The sequence below is a fragment of the Microcaecilia unicolor genome, chromosome 1 (assembly GCF_901765095.1).
Source record: "Microcaecilia unicolor chromosome 1, aMicUni1.1, whole genome shotgun sequence".
In the NCBI taxonomy this organism is placed as follows: Eukaryota; Metazoa; Chordata; class Amphibia; order Gymnophiona; family Siphonopidae; genus Microcaecilia; species Microcaecilia unicolor.
Genome location: NC_044031.1, coordinates 555,241,482 through 555,260,510, shown reverse-complemented (window position 1 = coordinate 555,260,510; position 19,029 = coordinate 555,241,482). Strand labels below are relative to the sequence as shown.

The following is a 19,029-nucleotide window of genomic DNA, read 5'->3' as shown; positions in this document are numbered from 1 at the left end:
TGTTTTTAATATATATATATTTTTAAATCAGCTTCTTTTTGATCTTCTGAAGCAGGCTACTTTGAAAGATCTTCCTTTCAAATCTCTCCTTCTAGTAGCTGTTGACTTGGCTCATGGAGTTTGTGTTACAAGCATGGTGAGGCAGAGATCCTTTCATTCCTTTCTCAGATTCAGGAGTGACTATTCATACCTTTCCTTGTCTTCCCAGGGTGGTTTTGGCTTTTTATCTTAACCAGCCTTTTTTTCTGCCCTCTTAAGGAAGGGGATTGTAAAACGAATTTTCACTTGCTCTGTTGCCTTGATGTTTGTTGAGTGCTTCTATACTGATCAGTGTTCTCAGGCAGTCCAACTATTTTGTTCTTTTTTGGGGGCCTGAATCAGGGTCATGCAGCATCTAAGGCGACAATTTCTCACGTGATTAAGGAGGCTATTGCCTCTGTGTACCTTCTTTCTGGGAAGTGGCTGCTGGCTTCTCTTTGAGCACTTACTGCTAGGGCTCTAGCGACTTCTTGGGTGGAATCATGAAGTTTTTTTTTTTTTTTGGGGGGGGGGGGGGTCCCTCAAAGGCGTATGTGAAGCAGCTGCATGGCCCTAGTTGCATCCTTTTTCCAATCATTATTTGAATGCTGAAGCTCGAGCAGAAGTTTGATGCTCTCTGCAGGAGTTTCAGATTCCCACCCTACATGTCTACTGCTTTGCTACATCCCACAAGTCTCTAGATTCTTCTGTAGTTGCTAAGGAAGGAGAAATTATGTCTTGCTGATAATTTTCTTTCCTTCAACTGCAGCAGGTGAATCCAGAACTCCACCCTTCTTCTGTGGTCTGTTCTCATGGTTTGTTCATTTCTCTGTTTAGGATAATGGCACATTTTGGTGTAAAGTGCTTCTCTGTGAGGAAGGGGGTCTATTATGACTCTTCATTCCAGACTTCAGGCCCATGACAGACTAGCGTCGGATTCCTTTCTCCTACTTTGGGGGACAAGCCTTCTGTATGCATATTCTTCCATACCTCTAGTAGGGAAGACTTTGCTAAAACTCAAGCAAGACTGCGGAACAATGATCCTGATTGCACCCTTCTGGCCGCGTCAGATTTGGTCTCTTTTCTTCTGGAGTTGTCCTCTGAAGAACCATAGAGATTGGAGTGTTTTCCAACCCTCATCACTCAGAACGAGGGGTCACTTCTACATTCCAACCTCCAGTCTCTGGCTCTCATGGCCTGGATGTTGAGAGCTTAGAATTCGCCTCCTTGGGTCTTTCAGAGGGTGTCTCCCGAGTCTTGCTTGCTTCCAGAAGAGATTCCACGAAGAGGTGTTATCTTTCAAATGGAGGAGGTTTGCCATCTGGTGTGACAGCAAGGCCTTAGATCCTCTTTCTTGTCCTACACAGACCCTGCTTGAATACCTTCTACACTTGTCAGAGTTTGGTCTTAAGACCAACTCCGTAAGATTTCACCTTAGTGCGATTAGTGCTTTCCATCGCAGTGTAGAGGGTAAGCCTATCTCTGGACAGCCTTTAGTTCTTTGCTTCATGAGAGGTTTGCTTTTGTCAAAGCCCACTGTCAAACCTCCACCAGTGCCATGGGATCTCAACGTTCTCACCCAACTGATGAAAGCTCCTTTTGAGCCACTGAATTCCTGCCATCTGAAGTATTTGACCTGGAAGGTCATTTTCTTGGTGGCTGTTACTTCAGGTCATAGGGTCAGTGAGCCTCAGGCCTTGGTAGTACATGCACCTTATATCAAATGTCATCACAACAGAGTAGTCCTCTGCACGCATCCCAAGTTCCTGCCAAAGGTGGTGTCAGAGTTCCAACTGAACCAGTCAATTGTCTTGCCAACATTCTTTCCCCGTCCTCACACCCGCCCTGGCGAATGCAGTTTGCATACCTTGGACTGCAAGAGAGCATTGGCCTTTTACGTGGAGCAGACAAAGCCCTTCAGACAGTCTGCCCAGTTGTTAGTTTCTTTTGATCCCAACAGGAGGGGAGTCGCCATCGGAAAACGCACAATCTCTAAGTGGCTAGCAGATTGCATTTCCTTCACTTAAGCCCAACCTGGGCTGTCTTTAGAGGGTCATGTCACAGCTCATAATGTTAGTCATGGCTGCGTCAGTGGCTCACTTAGTCAGCCTCCATTGAGGAGATTTGCAAGGCTGCAACGTGGTCATCAGTCCACACATTCACATCTCACTACTGCCTTCAGCAGGATACCTGACGCGACAGTCAGTTTGGGCAGTCAATGCTGCAGAATCTATTCGGGGTTTAGAATCCAACTCCACCCCCCTAGACCCAATTTTGTTCTGTTCCAGGCTGCACTTCAGTTAGTTGTTTATGGTTTCAGGTCAATCTATGTTATGTCCTTGCTGTTGGGAGGCCTAATTGACCAGTGTTCATTGTTTTGAGTGAGCCTGGTTGCTAGGGATACCCCACATGTGAGAACAAGCAGCTTGCTTGTCCTCGGAGAAAGCGAAGATACTTAACCTGTAGCAGGTATTCTCCGAGGGCAGCAGGCTGATTGCTCTCACAAATGCGCCCACCTCCCCTTTGGAGTTGTTGTTGTTTATTTGAATTTATACTTTTTGATTAAACTGAGGAGGCATGCTCACACGACGGGCAGAAAGTTGTCCACGCATGCGCAGTGCGCGCTGTTCACGCACCAGAAGACTCTGGCAAAGCTTTATTTTTTTGCTTGCAAAAATTTGCCGATTCCTGGGCCGACGCAGACGTCAACCCATGTGTGAGAACAATCAGCCTTCTGTCCTCTGAGAATACCTGCTACAGGTAAGTATCTTTGCTGTATAGCAAATACTGAAATAAATATAAACATTGACAAGCAGAAAGGGAATTAAATCCCACTCCGTGGATATTGCTGACTGTTGATATCCCCTTCAAGAGACGGGGAACACTGTATGGTACAGGTAGTGTAGGGACACTGGTCCAGTTTGGAAGGTAACTGGTTAAATGGACAAGATTAGAGCGATCAGGCTTTTCCTGCCCTTTAGCAGGAAAGAGTTCTGTCAGATAATACCACAATTGTTGCATGTGAAAACAAGCAAGGAGGCATCAGGTGTCAGCATTTAACATTCTCTAATCCTATGCATTCTTGCCTTCTCTTCTGAGCCTGCCAGCCACAAAGTCACTTGGTGCCAAATTGTGATGGTGATTTTATGAATGTGGTCACTTGTTCTTTGGAAACTGATCTGAGCCCATTAATGCATTTCACACAGGCCAGAACACAACTTCAATGTTGATGACTTTAGCAGTACTGACCTTAGTGGAGTTCACTTCTGTAACTCTTGCCAGATACACTAAACAATTAAGTTCAGAATTTTTTATGATATACTTCAGCTATGAATGATTTCATTATTTTCACTATGTATGTAATAGTTAAGGTTGAGTTTAATTTGAGTCGATATCACACGATGAAAATTAATTCACTGACATGCTGAATCTGGTTTGATTTCTGTTCAAGATGCATTTTTTTTTATATGGCAATTTTGAAAGTTAATTCTGTAGGAGCCAGTGTTTAGTTAAATTTAGTTGTGGTTTTCCCATTGATTTTTAAGGTGCCTTGACCCTTTGCATCACAAACCCTATCTGGGTAACAAAGACTCGGCTTGTTCTGCAATATGATGCTGGTGTTGACCCATCAAAACGACAGTACAAAGGAATGCTTGATGCACTTATAAAGATATACAAGCATGAGGGTATTCCTGGATTGTACAAGGTAAGTGCTTTTTTCAGGCTACCTATTATAAGGGTCCTTTTTACTAATACTTGCTTACCGCAGGTTAACATGCTCTACCGTGGAGCATGCTTAGGCATCCCACGGTAGATTTGCATGTGCGTGCACTAAAAAAGTTTTTATATTTTAGCACTGGGGTGGGTATGGGCGAGGAGAGTGGGCATTGGTAATGGCCATGCAGTAATGGGAGAATTAGCACATGGTCATTATTGAAGAAATAGGAAAATTGGCTGTTTCCTGGCAACCCTAAAAGTGGCCTACAGCATGTGAGAAAAACCCGCGCTGGGGATAGCACAAGCCACTGTTTAGCGCTGCTTAGTAAAAGGGCATAAAAGTCCTTTGTTTTATGTTGTGAGTTCTAAATGTTGTTTTTATAAATTATTTGTGCTTAGAAAACCCACGTGACCAAAATCAACACTGATCAGCTGGTCACTGTTATCTGTCATCGCACATTGTTCTAAATGTTGCAATCAGATTCCATAAAATGAAGACAAAAAAGGGCACTTAAAGCCAACAGACATTGTTTGTTCTAAATTCCAATCGTTTCCAGTTGTTCTTTGTAATAGTTGCCACTCATTCAGGCACAGTGTCCAACAATCCCCATTTTTTCCCCTGACTTGGAGCCAAGTTTCATCTTTGCTGGTTCTTCAGGGGTATTCTTCAGGGGGTATCTGGATCAAAACATAATGTCAATATTATCATATAAACAATGAATCTCAAACACATTCTAAAATATATCTGGCTAACAATGGGAGCAGAAAAATGCAACCAGCCTCAAATATGGCCGCTGACCATTATGCCAGTGCTAACACTATACTGAAGAGTTGTACATGCGCATTAAATTCCTCACAACAACCAATCAGTCTCTCCATGTCCTTGTTTGAAATACTGTATTGGACAGATGAAGAGACCAGTGAAATACCGCATAGTGGAGCATTTGAGTAACTTGAGGTTGGGATGTGTGGAATCTCCTTTGGTTCAACATTGGTGTGAATCTCATCATGGATTGCATGATTTAAAATTTATAGTATTACTTAGTCCAAGTTCCTGGGGGGGGGGGGGGGACATTTCAGCTCAGATCAAGTGATTTTAAGACCAGTTCCTTCTTTTCTGCCCAAGGTATTGACTCGTTTTCATTCATTTCAACCAGTGGTGTTGCCTGTTCTAGGTTCTTTCTCTGGGTCGGAGGAGCAGCGTCTCTTGAAGTGTTTGGATGTCAAAAGAGTTCTGAAGCATTGTTAAGTTTATGGAGGAGATTTGTCAGGCCGATCGTTTGTTTATTCTCATCGGAGGTTCACACAAAGGGTTTATGGCTTCTAAGCCCACTATTTCTCGTTGGCTTAAGGAAATTATTGCATCAGCTTACCTTCTTTCTGGGAAAGCTGTTCCAGAAGGAGTTAAGGCTCACTCTTTCAGAGGTCAGGCTACTTCTTGGACCGAGCATTGTCTGGTGCCTCCGGAGGACATTTGCATGGTGGTGACTTGGTCTTCTTTGCATTCCTTTTCTAAGCACTATCGATTGGACCTCCTGAGTCATCAGCAAGTTGTTTTCGGGGCACACATTTTGACAGCGGGGCTGTTGGGGTCCCTCCCATAATCTTACTGCTTTGTTACTTCCCATCAGTCAAATCAGTGGAGGAGTAGCCTAGTGGCTAGTGCAGTGGACTTTGATCCTGGGGAACTGAGTTCGATTCCCGCTGCAGCTCCTTGTGACTCTGGGCAAGTCACTTAACCCTCCATTGGCCCTGGTACAAAATAAGTACCTGAATATATGTAAACCGCTTTGAATGTAGTTTCAAAAACCTCAGAAAGGCGGTATATCAAGTCCCATTTCCCTTTCCCTTCCCATTCTGGTCCGGTCCGGAGGGACTCTAAGGAAAGAGAAATTAGACCTTACCTGCTAATTTGCTTTCCTTTAGTCCCACCAGACCGGCCCAGATCCCTCCCTTTAGGTATTATGTGTCTTCAAGAGTTAAGTGAAATTGTTTTCTTGGGAGCTATGTTGCTGGTTTCTGGTTTCATTGTTTAAAAAAAAAAAAGAAAAGAAAACTTAAATTCTATGGTTCAGTATGTAACCTTTTGTGCATGATATGCAGGGGCATGTCATTGTCACATTGTTGGTGGCACACACCCTGGGTTGGCAATGTGCCTGTGGCTGCTTAGGCTTTCGTATGCACAGACCATTTACTTATTGTTTTACTTTCTTCTGCTTTGGTACTTTGTTACTGGATCTTTCTCTTGTTGCAAGGACTCTTATTGGCTCTCTCTAGAGTCGCAGTTTTTTTCTCAGTCTCCACCTGCTGGAAGTCGTGCACAACCCATGAGTTACATTCTGGGCCAGTCCGGAGGGACTAAAGGAAAGCAAATTAGCAGGTAAGGTCTAATTTCTCCATAATGAAGACTAATTACAATAAAAGGAGCAGAACCCTGCAGATAACATGTGGAGGGGCATTTTCAATGTAAGTCCAACTTATATTTAAACGGTTTTTATTGATGATCAAACATTTGAAACAGTTTTATGAAAGGCAAACATTCTGTAATCATAGTGATTCATCATATGCATTTATGTACATCTTAACTGTATCATCAATTTTTACAACATTTACTCCCCTTCTACCCCCCCCCCCCCCCCCATATAACCTCTGTACCAAAATTCTGTCACCAAACATTACTGTCTTGTACAAGGAGTATATGTCTACTGGGTTCCCTTTACATTAGGGTTTGCTAAAATTATTTAGTACAGCACTTCTTGCTTTATGAGATATATTTTGCAAATAAGGGTTCCATATATTAATAAAATTCTTTCGTCTCTTTGGGTTGCCATGGGCCGCCCTGGCCTCCCAGAGCATTAACTCATGGAGCCTATTCCTCCAGAGCCAAATCAATGTAAGTCCAACTTAAAAAGTCCAAAATTCAAGTAGGGGTTTATAGCTATTTTCAAAACAGAAAAGCGTCTTGTCTTTTTTTTTTTCTGAAAATGGCTATTTACTAGATGTTTTTGTGCTCAGTGCGTTTATCTTTTTGGTCCATTAAAAAAAAAAAAAAAGTCCTAATGAAAAACTGACAAAATAAAGCCATTGGGATGTAGGAGGAGCCAGCATTCTTAGTAGCCTGGCCGCACAGACATCACATTTTTTTTCTTTCATCTCATACTTCCTTGCTTGTAATGGTGCTCACATTTTTAGGCATATGTTTAATTATTAATCCCTTTGATGTATTTGCATTGACTGTGCTTTTGAATTTGCACTTTGATTTTTCTTTGATATCATTATATTGTTATAATGTAATATTGTTACCTTGTGTGGTCTTTTATGTATAATTTTCATTGGTGGTGATTGCATCTTTATATTTATGCTATTTTTTGTGTGTCCCTATCATTATCATTATTTTTATATTTCATAATTTATATTTTGTTTTTAGACCCCTGAGGAAGGCTTGCTGCCGAAACACAGACTGTGTAGGGTCTGAATAAACTTTTTTGACGCTCTTCCTGTTTGGACTGGTCATTTGGACTTGGTTCTGCTTCCACCTGTGATGTTATGCTTGCTTCTTCTCTGTGGAAGGTGTGGACCCCCCCCCCCCCCCCCATTTTTCCCCCTGAATTTGTTGATGTAGTCAGTTAGCTGGTTGGCTGCTGTGCCTTACATAATTTTGGTTGTTAGAGGTATGGATGCCACAGGCCTGTAGTTTGAGATGTCGTTGATGGTGTCTTTTGGAGGAAAACGGTCTTCTTGGAACATGTAGGTCAGGGGAGAAGTGAGGTGGTCTATGAATCGCTTAGGAGTGAGTTTTGTAATGTGATGGGTGTTCAAATACAAGCCCAATATACCAGAGCCGGGACCCAGCTCACAATAGACCAATCCCTCCAATAAGGAGGTATTCTGTACATAGTGTGGAGATCTTTCAGCCTGAAGAACCCTCTTCCCCTCCCCCCATCCTCATACATAGGGCACAGCAGTGCAAAAGTACCAAGGTGTCTCTGAGTAGGAAACACAATATCAACCGGCTCACCTTTATCCACATGTTTGTTCACCCCTTCAAAGAAATGTAGTAAATTGGTGAAGCAAGATTTCCCTTCACTAAATCCATGTTGACTTTGTCTCATTAATCCATGCTTTTGAATGTGCTCTGTAATTTTGTTCTTAATAATAGTCTCTACCATTTTACCCGGCACCGACATCAGACTCACTGGTCTATAATTTCCAGGATCTCCTCTGGAACCTTATTTAAAAATCGACGTTACATTGGCCACGCTCCAATCTTCCGGTACCACGCTCGATTTTAAGGATAAATTACATATTACTAACAATAGCTCCGCAAGCTCATTTTTCAGTTCTATCAGTACTCTGAGATGAATACCATCTGGTCCAGGAGATTTGCTACTCTTCAGTTTGTAGAACTGCCCCATTACATCCTTCAGGTTTACAGAGAATTCATTAATTTTCTCTGACTCGTCAGCTTCGAATACCATTTCTGGCACCGGTATCCCACCCAAATCTTCCTCGGTGAAGACAGAAGCAAAGAATTCATTTAATCTCTCCGCTATGGCTTTGTCTTTCCCGATCGCCCCTTTTACTCCTCGGTCATCTAGCAGTCCATTCGATTCTTTTGCCGGCTTCCTGCTTTAAATATACCTAAAAAAAAATTTTGCTATGTGTTTTTGCCTCCAGCCCAATCTTTTTTTCGAAGTCCCTCTTATATTTCCTTATCATCACTTTGCATTTGACTTGACATTCCTTATGTTATTTTCAGTCTGTTCCTTCATCCATTTTCTGAAGGATTTTCTTTTAGCTCTACTAGCTTCCTTCACCTCACTTTTTAACCACGTAGGCTGTCATTTGGTCTTCCGTCCTCCTTTTTTATGTTTCAACGGTTTTTATTGATGACAAGTCAGAAAATACAACTTTACCATAACACATTAATATCATGTATGACAGTAACACAACTGGCACTCATCCTTATTGATAGTCATCAAAAAAAAATTTTTTTTTACATTTTAACCCTCCCCCTCAATTATTTATGTTTCAACAATTCGCTTATTGATGACAGAACAATCATCTCCAACAAGTGCGATGTACATAGGTCAAACATCAAATTTTTGCTCCCCCACAACAGAACATTAATATCAGTCAGCAAGCTTTATCTATTTTCTCCCCCCCCCCTTAATATTCAACAAGTTAGTACTATAGCAGTGTTTTGTCCCCAGTGTCAACCTTTAGCATTCCCCTCCTTGCCCTACCCATCCCCCAGTCCCCAGGGTAGATGTTTGCCCAGCCAATTATGAGATCGTTTTGCCCTAGTATATGTGTCGTTCCACTATGGGCAACTTTCAAGTGTGGACAACAGCAAATTCCAGATGAGGGGTCCTTTTTCCCTTAGTACCCCCCAATCCTCTATTCGGCCAACCTTCATGAAAATGCCAGTGATTGATCACAAAGTGATCCCTAACGCGCCCCTCAATGAGCATATATCTCCCTGCAGTTAACTGGTATAATAGGATAAGGTCTCTCATCCCCCCAGAGCTCTGACCCCCCCCCTCCCCCCCCCCCCCCCCCCCCCCCCGCTATCTCATTCACTCCACATTCATCCCAATACATTCATCACCTGACTTCTGGATCTAGGTGCAATGATGTTTAAGTAAGCTCCCCATACTCTAATGAACAACTTCCTCCTGTTCCCAGAATGACGGGCCCCTTGTGCTTCCCATAGCATCAGTGCATGTAATTTATTCCTCCAATACCAATAGGATGGAGGGGTGCTGGAAATCCAATGGTTGAGTATACATTTTTTCCCCAGGATGCAGGACTTACTAAGGAACAGTTTCTCCTCTCGGCTCCCCATTGGCCACGCTGCTCCCGAACTGAACAGTGCTTGATCAAATGAGATGAGTATTCGCCGCCCTAGAATCCCCGATAAAAATCGGGCAAGAGCTGTCCAGAACTTCCGAATGGCCCTACATTGCCACAGCCCATGTGTTAACGATGGCATGCTCGCCCCACATTTTCTGCATTTATCCGAGTCTTTAACCCCTGCTCGCCATGCCTGCTTGCCTGAAAAGTATGCCCTGTGCATTGATCTGAAATGACATTCCTGCAGCTCTGCACTGTGCACCACCTCCGGAATTCTTTTGAGTGCTGTTAAAACCTTCCCTTCTGTTATGTTCCCCCCTGCTTCTTTCCTCCAGCGATCGACCACTTCACTAACATCCCTCTGAGGCTTAAATTCTCTCAGGACCTTATGGAACCATGATACTGACACCTGTCCCGCTGCATCTCCGGCTAGAAATTCCCTAACCTTCCCCCCAAATTCCGTCGATAGAGTGGACTGGGGCAGACCCCGAATATAATGTGCCAGCTGCATATATGCCAGTTCTGTCATAGGCCCTCCCGCATATCTCCCAGAGAACTCCGTATATGGTATTACCTTCCCATCAGGTTGAACAAAGTGTTCCAGCAGGGACACACCCTTCCTCTCCAAGTCTCTAAAGACCCGGCTATCTCTTCCTGCCGGAAAGTCTGCGTTCCCCACAACTGACAGCAGCCCACTACTCTCCGGATTCTGTCCCCAATATCCTGATAAAGTCCGCCAAACGTGTCGCATGGGCTTTAAAAGCACACTATCCCTAACCTGCTTTGGAAGTCCCTCATTTTTTGCATGCAGCAAATAACTCATAGACCAGGGCTTAAAGTAAGCTTTTTCCCATCCAAGATCTGTATAGGTGGACATTCCCAGGATCCAGTCCCTTAAGTGTCTCAACAGACAAGCCTGATTGTAATCGCTCATCTCGGGCATGCCCATTCCCCCCCTCCTCTGGGCTCCAAGTAAATGTTGCCATCGCATTTTTGGTTTTCTCCCCGCCCAGCAAAACCGCACCACGTGACTTTGTAATCTCCTCAAGTCTTCCCTCAATAGTCTGAGCGGCAATGCTTGCAGCACGTATAGCCACTTCGGGAATATAACCATACGATATAAGTGTATTCTACCCATAAAGGACAGTGGTAGCGAAGCCCACGCAGATAGTTGTATTTTGGTATCCCTAAGCAGCTGGGGAATATTATAACTATACAGTTTCATCGGGTTAAGCGGCAGCTGCACCCCTAGGTATTTGAATGCCTCTGTCGCCTGCCGCAAGGGGACTTGATCCCAGACTGCTTGTTTCACCCCCTCACTAGCCAAAGCCTCCGACTTGGCCAAGTTGAGTTTGAGCCCTGAAAACTCTCCATATTCTCGTAGGCTTTCCATTAAGTAGCGCAGTGACGTTTGGGGTTCTGTGATCAACACCAGCAAATCATCTGCAAAGGCTGCTGCTTTGAATTCTCTACCCTGAATACTCACTCCTTTTATGTCCGCATTCCTCCTTAATTCCCTCAAAAGCGGATCTAAGGTCAGTACAAATAACAGAGGTGATAAGGGACATCCCTGCCTAGTCCCCCGCCCAATAGAGAACCATTCTGAGCACATCCCATTAACACTGATTCGCGCCATAGGCCCGTTATAAAGTGTTGCCACTGCATCCGCAAAAAACCCCTCGATGCCATATGCCTGCAGTACCTCAAACAAGAACCCCCAGTCCACTCTATCGAAGGCCTTCTCTGCATCGAAACTAATTAACATAGCTTCTTGGCCCTCTTTTCTGACCCATTCCAGCGCCCCTAGGATCTTTCTCATGTTCTTTGCGATTTTCCTTTCTCGAACAAAACCTACCTGAGACTCCTCAATCAGGGCCGGTAGGAACCGGGATAACCTGTTGGCCAGAATCTTAGCCAATAACTTGGTCTCTGTGTTCAGCAGTGATATGGGTCTATAGGAGTCCGGGAGATGTGCCGGTCTACCAGGCTTTAATAGTACTGTAATATGGGCCTGATTCATATGTGTGGGCATCATTCCCTCCCGAGTTATTACATTAAAGATCTCTGATAGTATCTGGCCTATTTCTGATCTAAGCAGTTTATAGAATTCATTTCGGAGTCCATCAGGCCCAGGCGCCTTACCTAGTGGGCTCTGCTTTATCACCCAATCTACTTCGTCCTCCGTTATGGGAGCGTTTAAGATATGCAGCTCTTCTCTGTCCAAACGTGGTAGGTCTACACTGTCCAGGTAAGCTCTACTAGGTGTTACAATCTCCTCCTGTGGCTTATATAATTCCTCATAAAATTTTTTGAATACCCCAGCTACATCTTTATCAGTGTGCACCCTCACCCCCTGAGTGTTTGTCATAGTGAGTACCTTTCGTGGGCCCTCCCTTCTATTTATGAGCCTCGCTAGAAATCGCCCTCCCTTATTGGCAAATCGATATAGCTGGTATTTATAATATACTGCTGTTTTCTGCGCATTGTGATGCAACAGCTCATTGAGCGCCTGCTGTGTCTCTAATAACTGTGACCTCAGCTCCTGCGAGTGAATCTTTCCATATTGCCTCCTTAATGCAGTCACCCTTCTCTCCAATCGCATCACCTCCTTCTGTCTCACCTTCTTCTTAAAGCTCACGTATGCTATGGTCTCTCCCCTGAGAACCGCCTTAGCTGTCTCCCAGAATAGTACTGGATCGTCCCTATGTCCCGCATTATCCCCTTGAAAGTTAGCCCAACATGTCTTCAGGTGCTGCATAAACTGACTATCTCTATAAAGATATGCGGGAAAACGCCATAGGAATTCTCCCCTCCCCTCCCTATCCAAATGTAATCCCATAGAGACCCATGCATGGTCAGAGACCGCTATGGGACCTATTGTAGCCGCCGTTACCCGAGTAAAGATATCCCTGCCTACTAGTATATAATCAATGCGGGAAAGCGTAGCGTGTGCACGTGAGAGATGCGTGAAGTCCTGCTCTAGCGGATGTAAAGTTCTCCAAACGTCCACCACGTCCAATGCCTCCCCTAACATCCCAAGTCCTCGCAAAGTTCTAGACAGCTCCTGTGCTGTTGGGTGTGATCGGTCCATCTTGGGGTCCATAACCTCATTAAAGTCCCCTCCCATTACCACTGGCCCTTCACCCATGTCCCGCATCCTGCAGATAAGTTGCTTATAGAACTGCTTCTCAAATTTATTAGGTGCATAAATGTTGCATAACAGCAGAGGGTGTCTGTCCAATTCCACCGACACCAATACAAACCTTCCCCTTTTATCCCTAATTGTTTTTTTAATTTGCACTTGGATTCCCTTCCGGAACAAGATAATCACCCCCCCTTTTCCATCTACCGCTGGTGACTCCACAATTTCACCCACCCACCAGCGCTTCAATTTCTCATGCTCCGTTTTAGATAGATGGGTCTCCTGAAGGAGGGCTACTGCTGTTTTCTGATCATTGAGTGCCTTTAAAATTTTATATCTCTTGATGGGGGAATGTATACCTCCTACATTCCATGTTACGATGTTTAACACTGGCATCCCCCCTCCATATCCCACTCTCTGGTCCGTTGTTCCTGCAACTCACTCCCCCAGAGGGCGTCCCAGCCTCCACCCCCCAGGTGTACTCCCCAATCTCGTTCTACAACTTTCCTATATTGGAAGCCAACTATTCCTTCTCTCCACATTCTCACATCTTGCATCCACATTCGTACCCCTGCCTCCCCCCTCCCCCCCTCCGTCTCCCTCCCCCTGCCCTCCCACCCCTCCCCCCGCCCACCCATCCCCCCCAGACTTCCCTCACCCCTCCCCTTCCTCTCCCTCCCCTCATACATTACCCCTTCCATGCCAATTGGCATTCGAACTTCCCTCTCAGGGCTTGGGACTTCTCATAATGTCTGCGAGGGTATAACCCCTCTTCTTGTCCTGGTCACTTGACCTTGCTCTTTCATTAGCTCAACAACGTATATATTATATCCGCATGCCCAGTCTGCACCAACGGGTACAACATCCAAACGAAATCTCCACTCCGGCACCTCTCCTCCCACCAACAAAGCTTCTTGTAGTGCGTCAATTCTGTAATTCCACCAGGCCTCAACCGTTGTTTTGCCCATGTATTCCAGTTGTGTCCATGGTCAGCTTATCCACGTGTTCCTTCGCCGCTCTAAAGGAGTCAAAGTAGAGTACTTGCCCATTGCTGATCACCTTCAGCCGAGCCGGATATAACAAGCTGAACTTATATTTTAGCCCAAACAGTTTGGAGCAAAGAGGAGCAAACTCCTTTCTGGCTGCTGATACTTTTAGGGAGTAATCCTGAAAGCACAGAATTTTCCTGCCTTGGTACTCCAGCTGCTTCCCGGTTCTCAGCTTCTGCAGGATTTCAACTTTATGGGAGTAGTTTAGGATCTTCAATATAGCCACCCTTGGTCTGTCTGCGGTATCTCTTCGTGGCCCTAACCTGTGGGCCCGTTCAATTTTCAGCCTGCCCTCCAGACCTGGTTCCTCTAGCGCTTCCGGCAGCCATCTTTCCAAAAAGGCGCCAAGGTTTTTTTCAGGCAGGGCTTCTGGCAGTCCTACCAGCCGCAGGTTATTCCTCCTAGAACGATTTTCTAGGTCCTCCAACCTCGATTCTAATTCCGATAACCGGGATTCATGCCTGGGTTGCACCTCCGTTAATTTCCGGATTTCATCTTCCGCTTGCCCCAAGCGCTGCTGTGCCTCGCGCATATCCGTTACCAATGCTGCATGCCGTTCTTCCATCCCGTCTAGTTTGTCTAGGATGAGCTGCAACTTGTGCCCCACCGTTTGCTCCACCGCCAGTTTTACTTCTTCGGTGATTTCAGCTGCCCACAGGGAGCTCGGCGACGGTGAGTCTGGCGCGCTTTTGTCCGCCATCTTAGCTTCCACGGGCTTCGCTCTCTCTTTGGGTTCTTTCCTCCCTGATTTTGCCGCCATCCAGCGTCTTTCGCCGTTCCTTTGCGGGGCTTTTTGGGGGCGCTTCTCTCCCAGTGCCTTCCGTATATTTTTACGGAGTTTGGACGCTGTTTGCGAGTGCAGTTTATTCCAAGTCCCGGAGCAGTGCGATCTTCCGTCTCACCGCTTCATTCCCCAACCGGAAGTCCCCGTCCTCCTTTTTTAACACGCGGAATATATTTGGCCTGGGCTTCCAGAATAGTGTTTTTGAACAGCATCCACGCCTGATGTAAATTTTTGACCCTCGCAGTCGCTCCTTTAAGTTTTCATCATTCTTCTCATTTTATCATAGTCTCCTTTTTTAAAGTTAAACGCTAGTGTATTTGATTTCCTCTGTATACTTACTTCAAAGCTAATATCAAATCCGATCATATTATGATCACTGTTATCAAACGGCCCCAACACCATTACCTCCTGCACCAGATCATGCGCTCCACTAAGATCTAGGTCTAGAATTTTTCCTTCTCTCGTCAGCTCCTGTACCAGCTGCTCCATAAAGTTGTCCTTGATTTCGTCAAGGAATTTTACCTCCCTAGCGTGCCCCGATGTTACATTTACCCAGTCAATATCGGGGTAATTGAAATCACTCATTATTATTGTGCTGCCCAGTTTGTTTGTGTCCCTAATTTCCTTTAACATTTCTGCATTCGTGTGTTCATCCTGGCCAGGCGGACGGTAGTACACTCCTATCACTATCCTTTTCCCCTTTACAGATGGAATTTCAATCCACAGTGATTCCAAGAAGTATTTTGTTTCCTGCAGAATTTTCAATCTATTTGATTCAAGGCTCTTGTTAATATACAATGCTACCCCTCCACCAATTCGATCCACCCTATCACTACGATATAATTTGTACCCCGGTATGACAGTGTCCCACTGGTTACCCTCCTTCCACCAGGTCTCAGAAATGCCTATTATATCTATTTTTTCATTTAGTGCAATATATTCTAGCTCTCCCATCTTATTTCTTAGGCTCCTGGCATTTGCATATAGACATTTCAAAGTATGTTTGTTGTTCCTATTTACATTATGCTTAGTACTTGACATTAATTTGCAATCTTTTGTCTGATTTTTATTTAAGGACACCTGATCTACTACGGTCTCTTTTGCAACCTCACTATCAGGATACCCTATCTTCCCTGCTTTGGTGATATCTTTGAAAGATACCTTATCCCGAACCATGCGCTTTTGAGCGACCGTCGTGCCTTCCCCTCGTTTCTAGTTTAAAAGCTGCTCTATCTCCTTTTTAAATGCCGATGCCAGCAGCCTGGTCCTACCCTTGATATGGTAGAGCCCATCCTTTCGGAATAGGCTCCCCCTTTCCCAGAATGTTGCCCAGTTCCTAACAAATCTAAAACCCTCCTCCCTTCACCATCGTCTCATCCACGCATTGAGACTCCGGAGCTCTGCCTGTTTCTTAGGCCCTGCGCATGGAACGGATAGCATTTTAGAAAATGCTACCCTAGAGGATCTAGTTTTGAGCTTTCTACCTAAGAGCCTAAATTTGGCTTCCAGAACTTCTCTCTCACATTTTCGTATGTCATTGGTACCCACATGTACCAAGACAGCCGGCACCTCCCCAGCACTATCTAAAATCCTATCTAGGTGACTCGTGAGGTCCATCACCTTCGCACCAGGCAGGTAAGTCACCAGGCGATCCTCACGTCCACCAGCCACCCAGCTATCTATATGCCTAATGATCGAATCACAAGCTACAATAGCTGTCCTAACCTTTCCCTCCCGGGCAGCACTTGGAGACATATCCTCGGTGCTAGAGGATAGTACATTCCCTGGTGGGCAGGTCCTTGCTACAGGAGTACTTCCTACTTCACCAGGGTGATGCTCTCCTTTTAGGAGACCTCCCTCCTCCAAGGTAGCACAGGGGCTACCAGACTGGAGGTGGGACTTCTCTACAACATCCCTGTAGGTCTCCTCTATGTACCTCTTTGTCTCCCTCAGCTCCACAAAGTCTGTTACTCTAGCCTCAAGAGAACGGACACATTCTCTGAGAGCTAGGATCTCTTTGCATCGGGCACCCACATATGACATCTCACCAACTGGGAGATAACCATACATGTGACACTCAATGCAAAAGACTGGATAGCACCCCTCTCGCTGCTGGACTTCTGACTCCATCTTAGTGTTTTTTTTAAGTTTTTCAATAATTTAAAACTTGCTACAGTATTAAGGATATTAGCTTAATATAAAAGTGTCTTTTAGTTTATATAGTAATATTATATGATTTATTTAGTGTTTCCTTTTTAGATGGTAATGAAATTTATTTAGAACTCTGTAAGAGCACTCCTTGCTTGTTACCCTAATTACAATAACTGACTATAAATGAGTTGTCCTAGGGGTGGGCGGGAAGATTAAAATAGATCCTGCAGTGCCTGCTAGCTTCTATCTGTTAATGCTGTGGTACAAAGTTTTTAAAACTAAGTGGAAAAGACTATGGAGGTTAGTTGATAAAACTTGCTTTTTTTTTTTATTTTGCCTAACACTAACCTACAATTCCTCCTTTATACCCCAATCTTTAAGTTCCCAAAGCACAAAGCAAAATAGTGTTCACTTACCAGAGAAATGTCCTCTTCTTTCGGAACTTCTCGCAAACCCTGCCCAAAGCATGGTGGGCTCTCTCTATGTGCACAGATGCCAGGTCCATATGGTCAGCACACACAAGAGTGCAGTCCCTATTTTCTGGACCACCAGCTCACAATTTAAGTACTCCCATCTGGTACGCCTTAGCATTGCAAGTTGCATCGATGGCTGCGATTGTCAAGATCCTCAAGCTTAAAATATAAGTCATTTGTGCCTTTTCCGCCTGCATTTTCTTATCTACCAACGGAGCGCCTCTGTATGTTCCTCTGTACGCATTTCCATCTCTTCCATGTGTTTGCCTAACACAGTCATTTCACCACATAGCTCAGCGCTCAGTGTGGAAAAGTCTGCTTGGATCAATTTCAGACTGTCCTTAATTTTGTGCGTCTAATTGCATCTCACACATGGAATCCAGTGGCTCACTTATCTGTTCCACTACTACAGAGTGCGTCAAAGACTGGCCTGGCTCCGTGGGCTCAGGCAGCAAGTTTCCATCCACCATATTGTCTTCTGCTAGGCTCACAACTGGCACATGATGAAAGGCAAAATCCTTCAGGTTCATTTTCTTTAAGTGGCTACCGCTCATCGCTCCCAGTCCGCCAGAGTCTTATATTTTTTAATTGTGTCAAACAAAGTAGAAAACAGCTCAGGATGGAGGAGATATGTCGAGATTGTACTGTTCAATCTGCGGAACTATGCTCTTAGGCAGTCATTCCTTTGGATGACGTCACTTCCTCCTTGCCTAAGGTTATTTTAAAAGAATTACAGATGTCCCTGGTTTAGATTGAGGAAAATGTTGACTGTTGAATAATGACAAGGTGATAAGGAAGCCACTACTGGAAGAAAAAAAGGCCATATGATATGTTATCTTTGCAATGCTGTGCGTGTTTGTGGGAGAAGGTTTTGTGCTTTGAGACCAAAGTGCAGCTTCTTTGTTTTATGTAACACAAATCCCTTAGTATCAAGATCAACGCAGTACATTGCTCTTTAAAATAAAATTCTGTTGGTGGATGTTGGATGGGGTCTTTGGGGATAGTGATGTGTTAGCGGCTAGCTATTTTTCTCTTAACCTGGTTGTGACTGTTGTTGTTTCTCTTTTTTTACAGCCAATATCTGTACTAATCATGCCTGTTCATAAAATTAATAAAGATATTCAAATATAAAATTTATATTATTTATAACAAAGCACCTACAAATATATACAATTAGTAGAAACATTAAGAAAATGACAGCAGATAAAGGCCATATGGCCTTTGCAGTCTGCCCATCCATATCATCCGCTATCTCTTCCTTCCCCTAAGAGATCTCTCATTCCTGTCCCATGCTTTTTTGGAATTCAGATACAGTCCTCATCTCTACCACCTCTACCGGGAGGTCGTTCCACGCATTCACCACCATTTCTGTAAAGAAGTATTTCCTTAGATTACTTTTGAGTCTGCACCCCCTTCAACTTCATCTTATGCCCTCTCATTCTAAAGTTTCCTTTCAGTTGAAAGAGACCTGCGTCCTGTGCATTTATGTTGTAGAGATATTTAAATGTTTCAATCATCATATTTCCTCTCATCTTTCTTCCAAGGTATACATATTATACAAGTGGTATGCATATAGTAGGTACATTATAAAAAGATGATAATATTGTTCATAGTGTACCTGTAGAGGATACTTTTTTATGGTTTACAGGGTCATAGTAACATAGTAAGTGATGGCAGATAAAGACCTAAATGGTCCATCCAGTCTGCCCAACAGCATAAACTCATTTGACATGGTATATGATACTTTATATGTATACCCAAGTTTGATTTTTGACCTTGCTATTCTCAGGGCACAGACCGTAGAAGTCTGCCAGCACTGTTCTTGTACTAAAAATTCTG

At 44.2% G+C, this 19,029-nt stretch overlaps 1 protein-coding gene across 1 annotated transcript in view; it reads left to right on the top strand.

Annotated features, from left to right (window-relative positions):
* The window catches only part of SLC25A32 (solute carrier family 25 member 32), a 71,648-nt gene that overhangs the window by 41,264 nt on the left and 11,355 nt on the right, over nt 1-19,029 (top strand). The window contains 1 exon segment of the mRNA XM_030217576.1: nt 3,564-3,724. Within this exon segment, the coding sequence (XP_030073436.1) occupies nt 3,564-3,724 (161 nt within the window).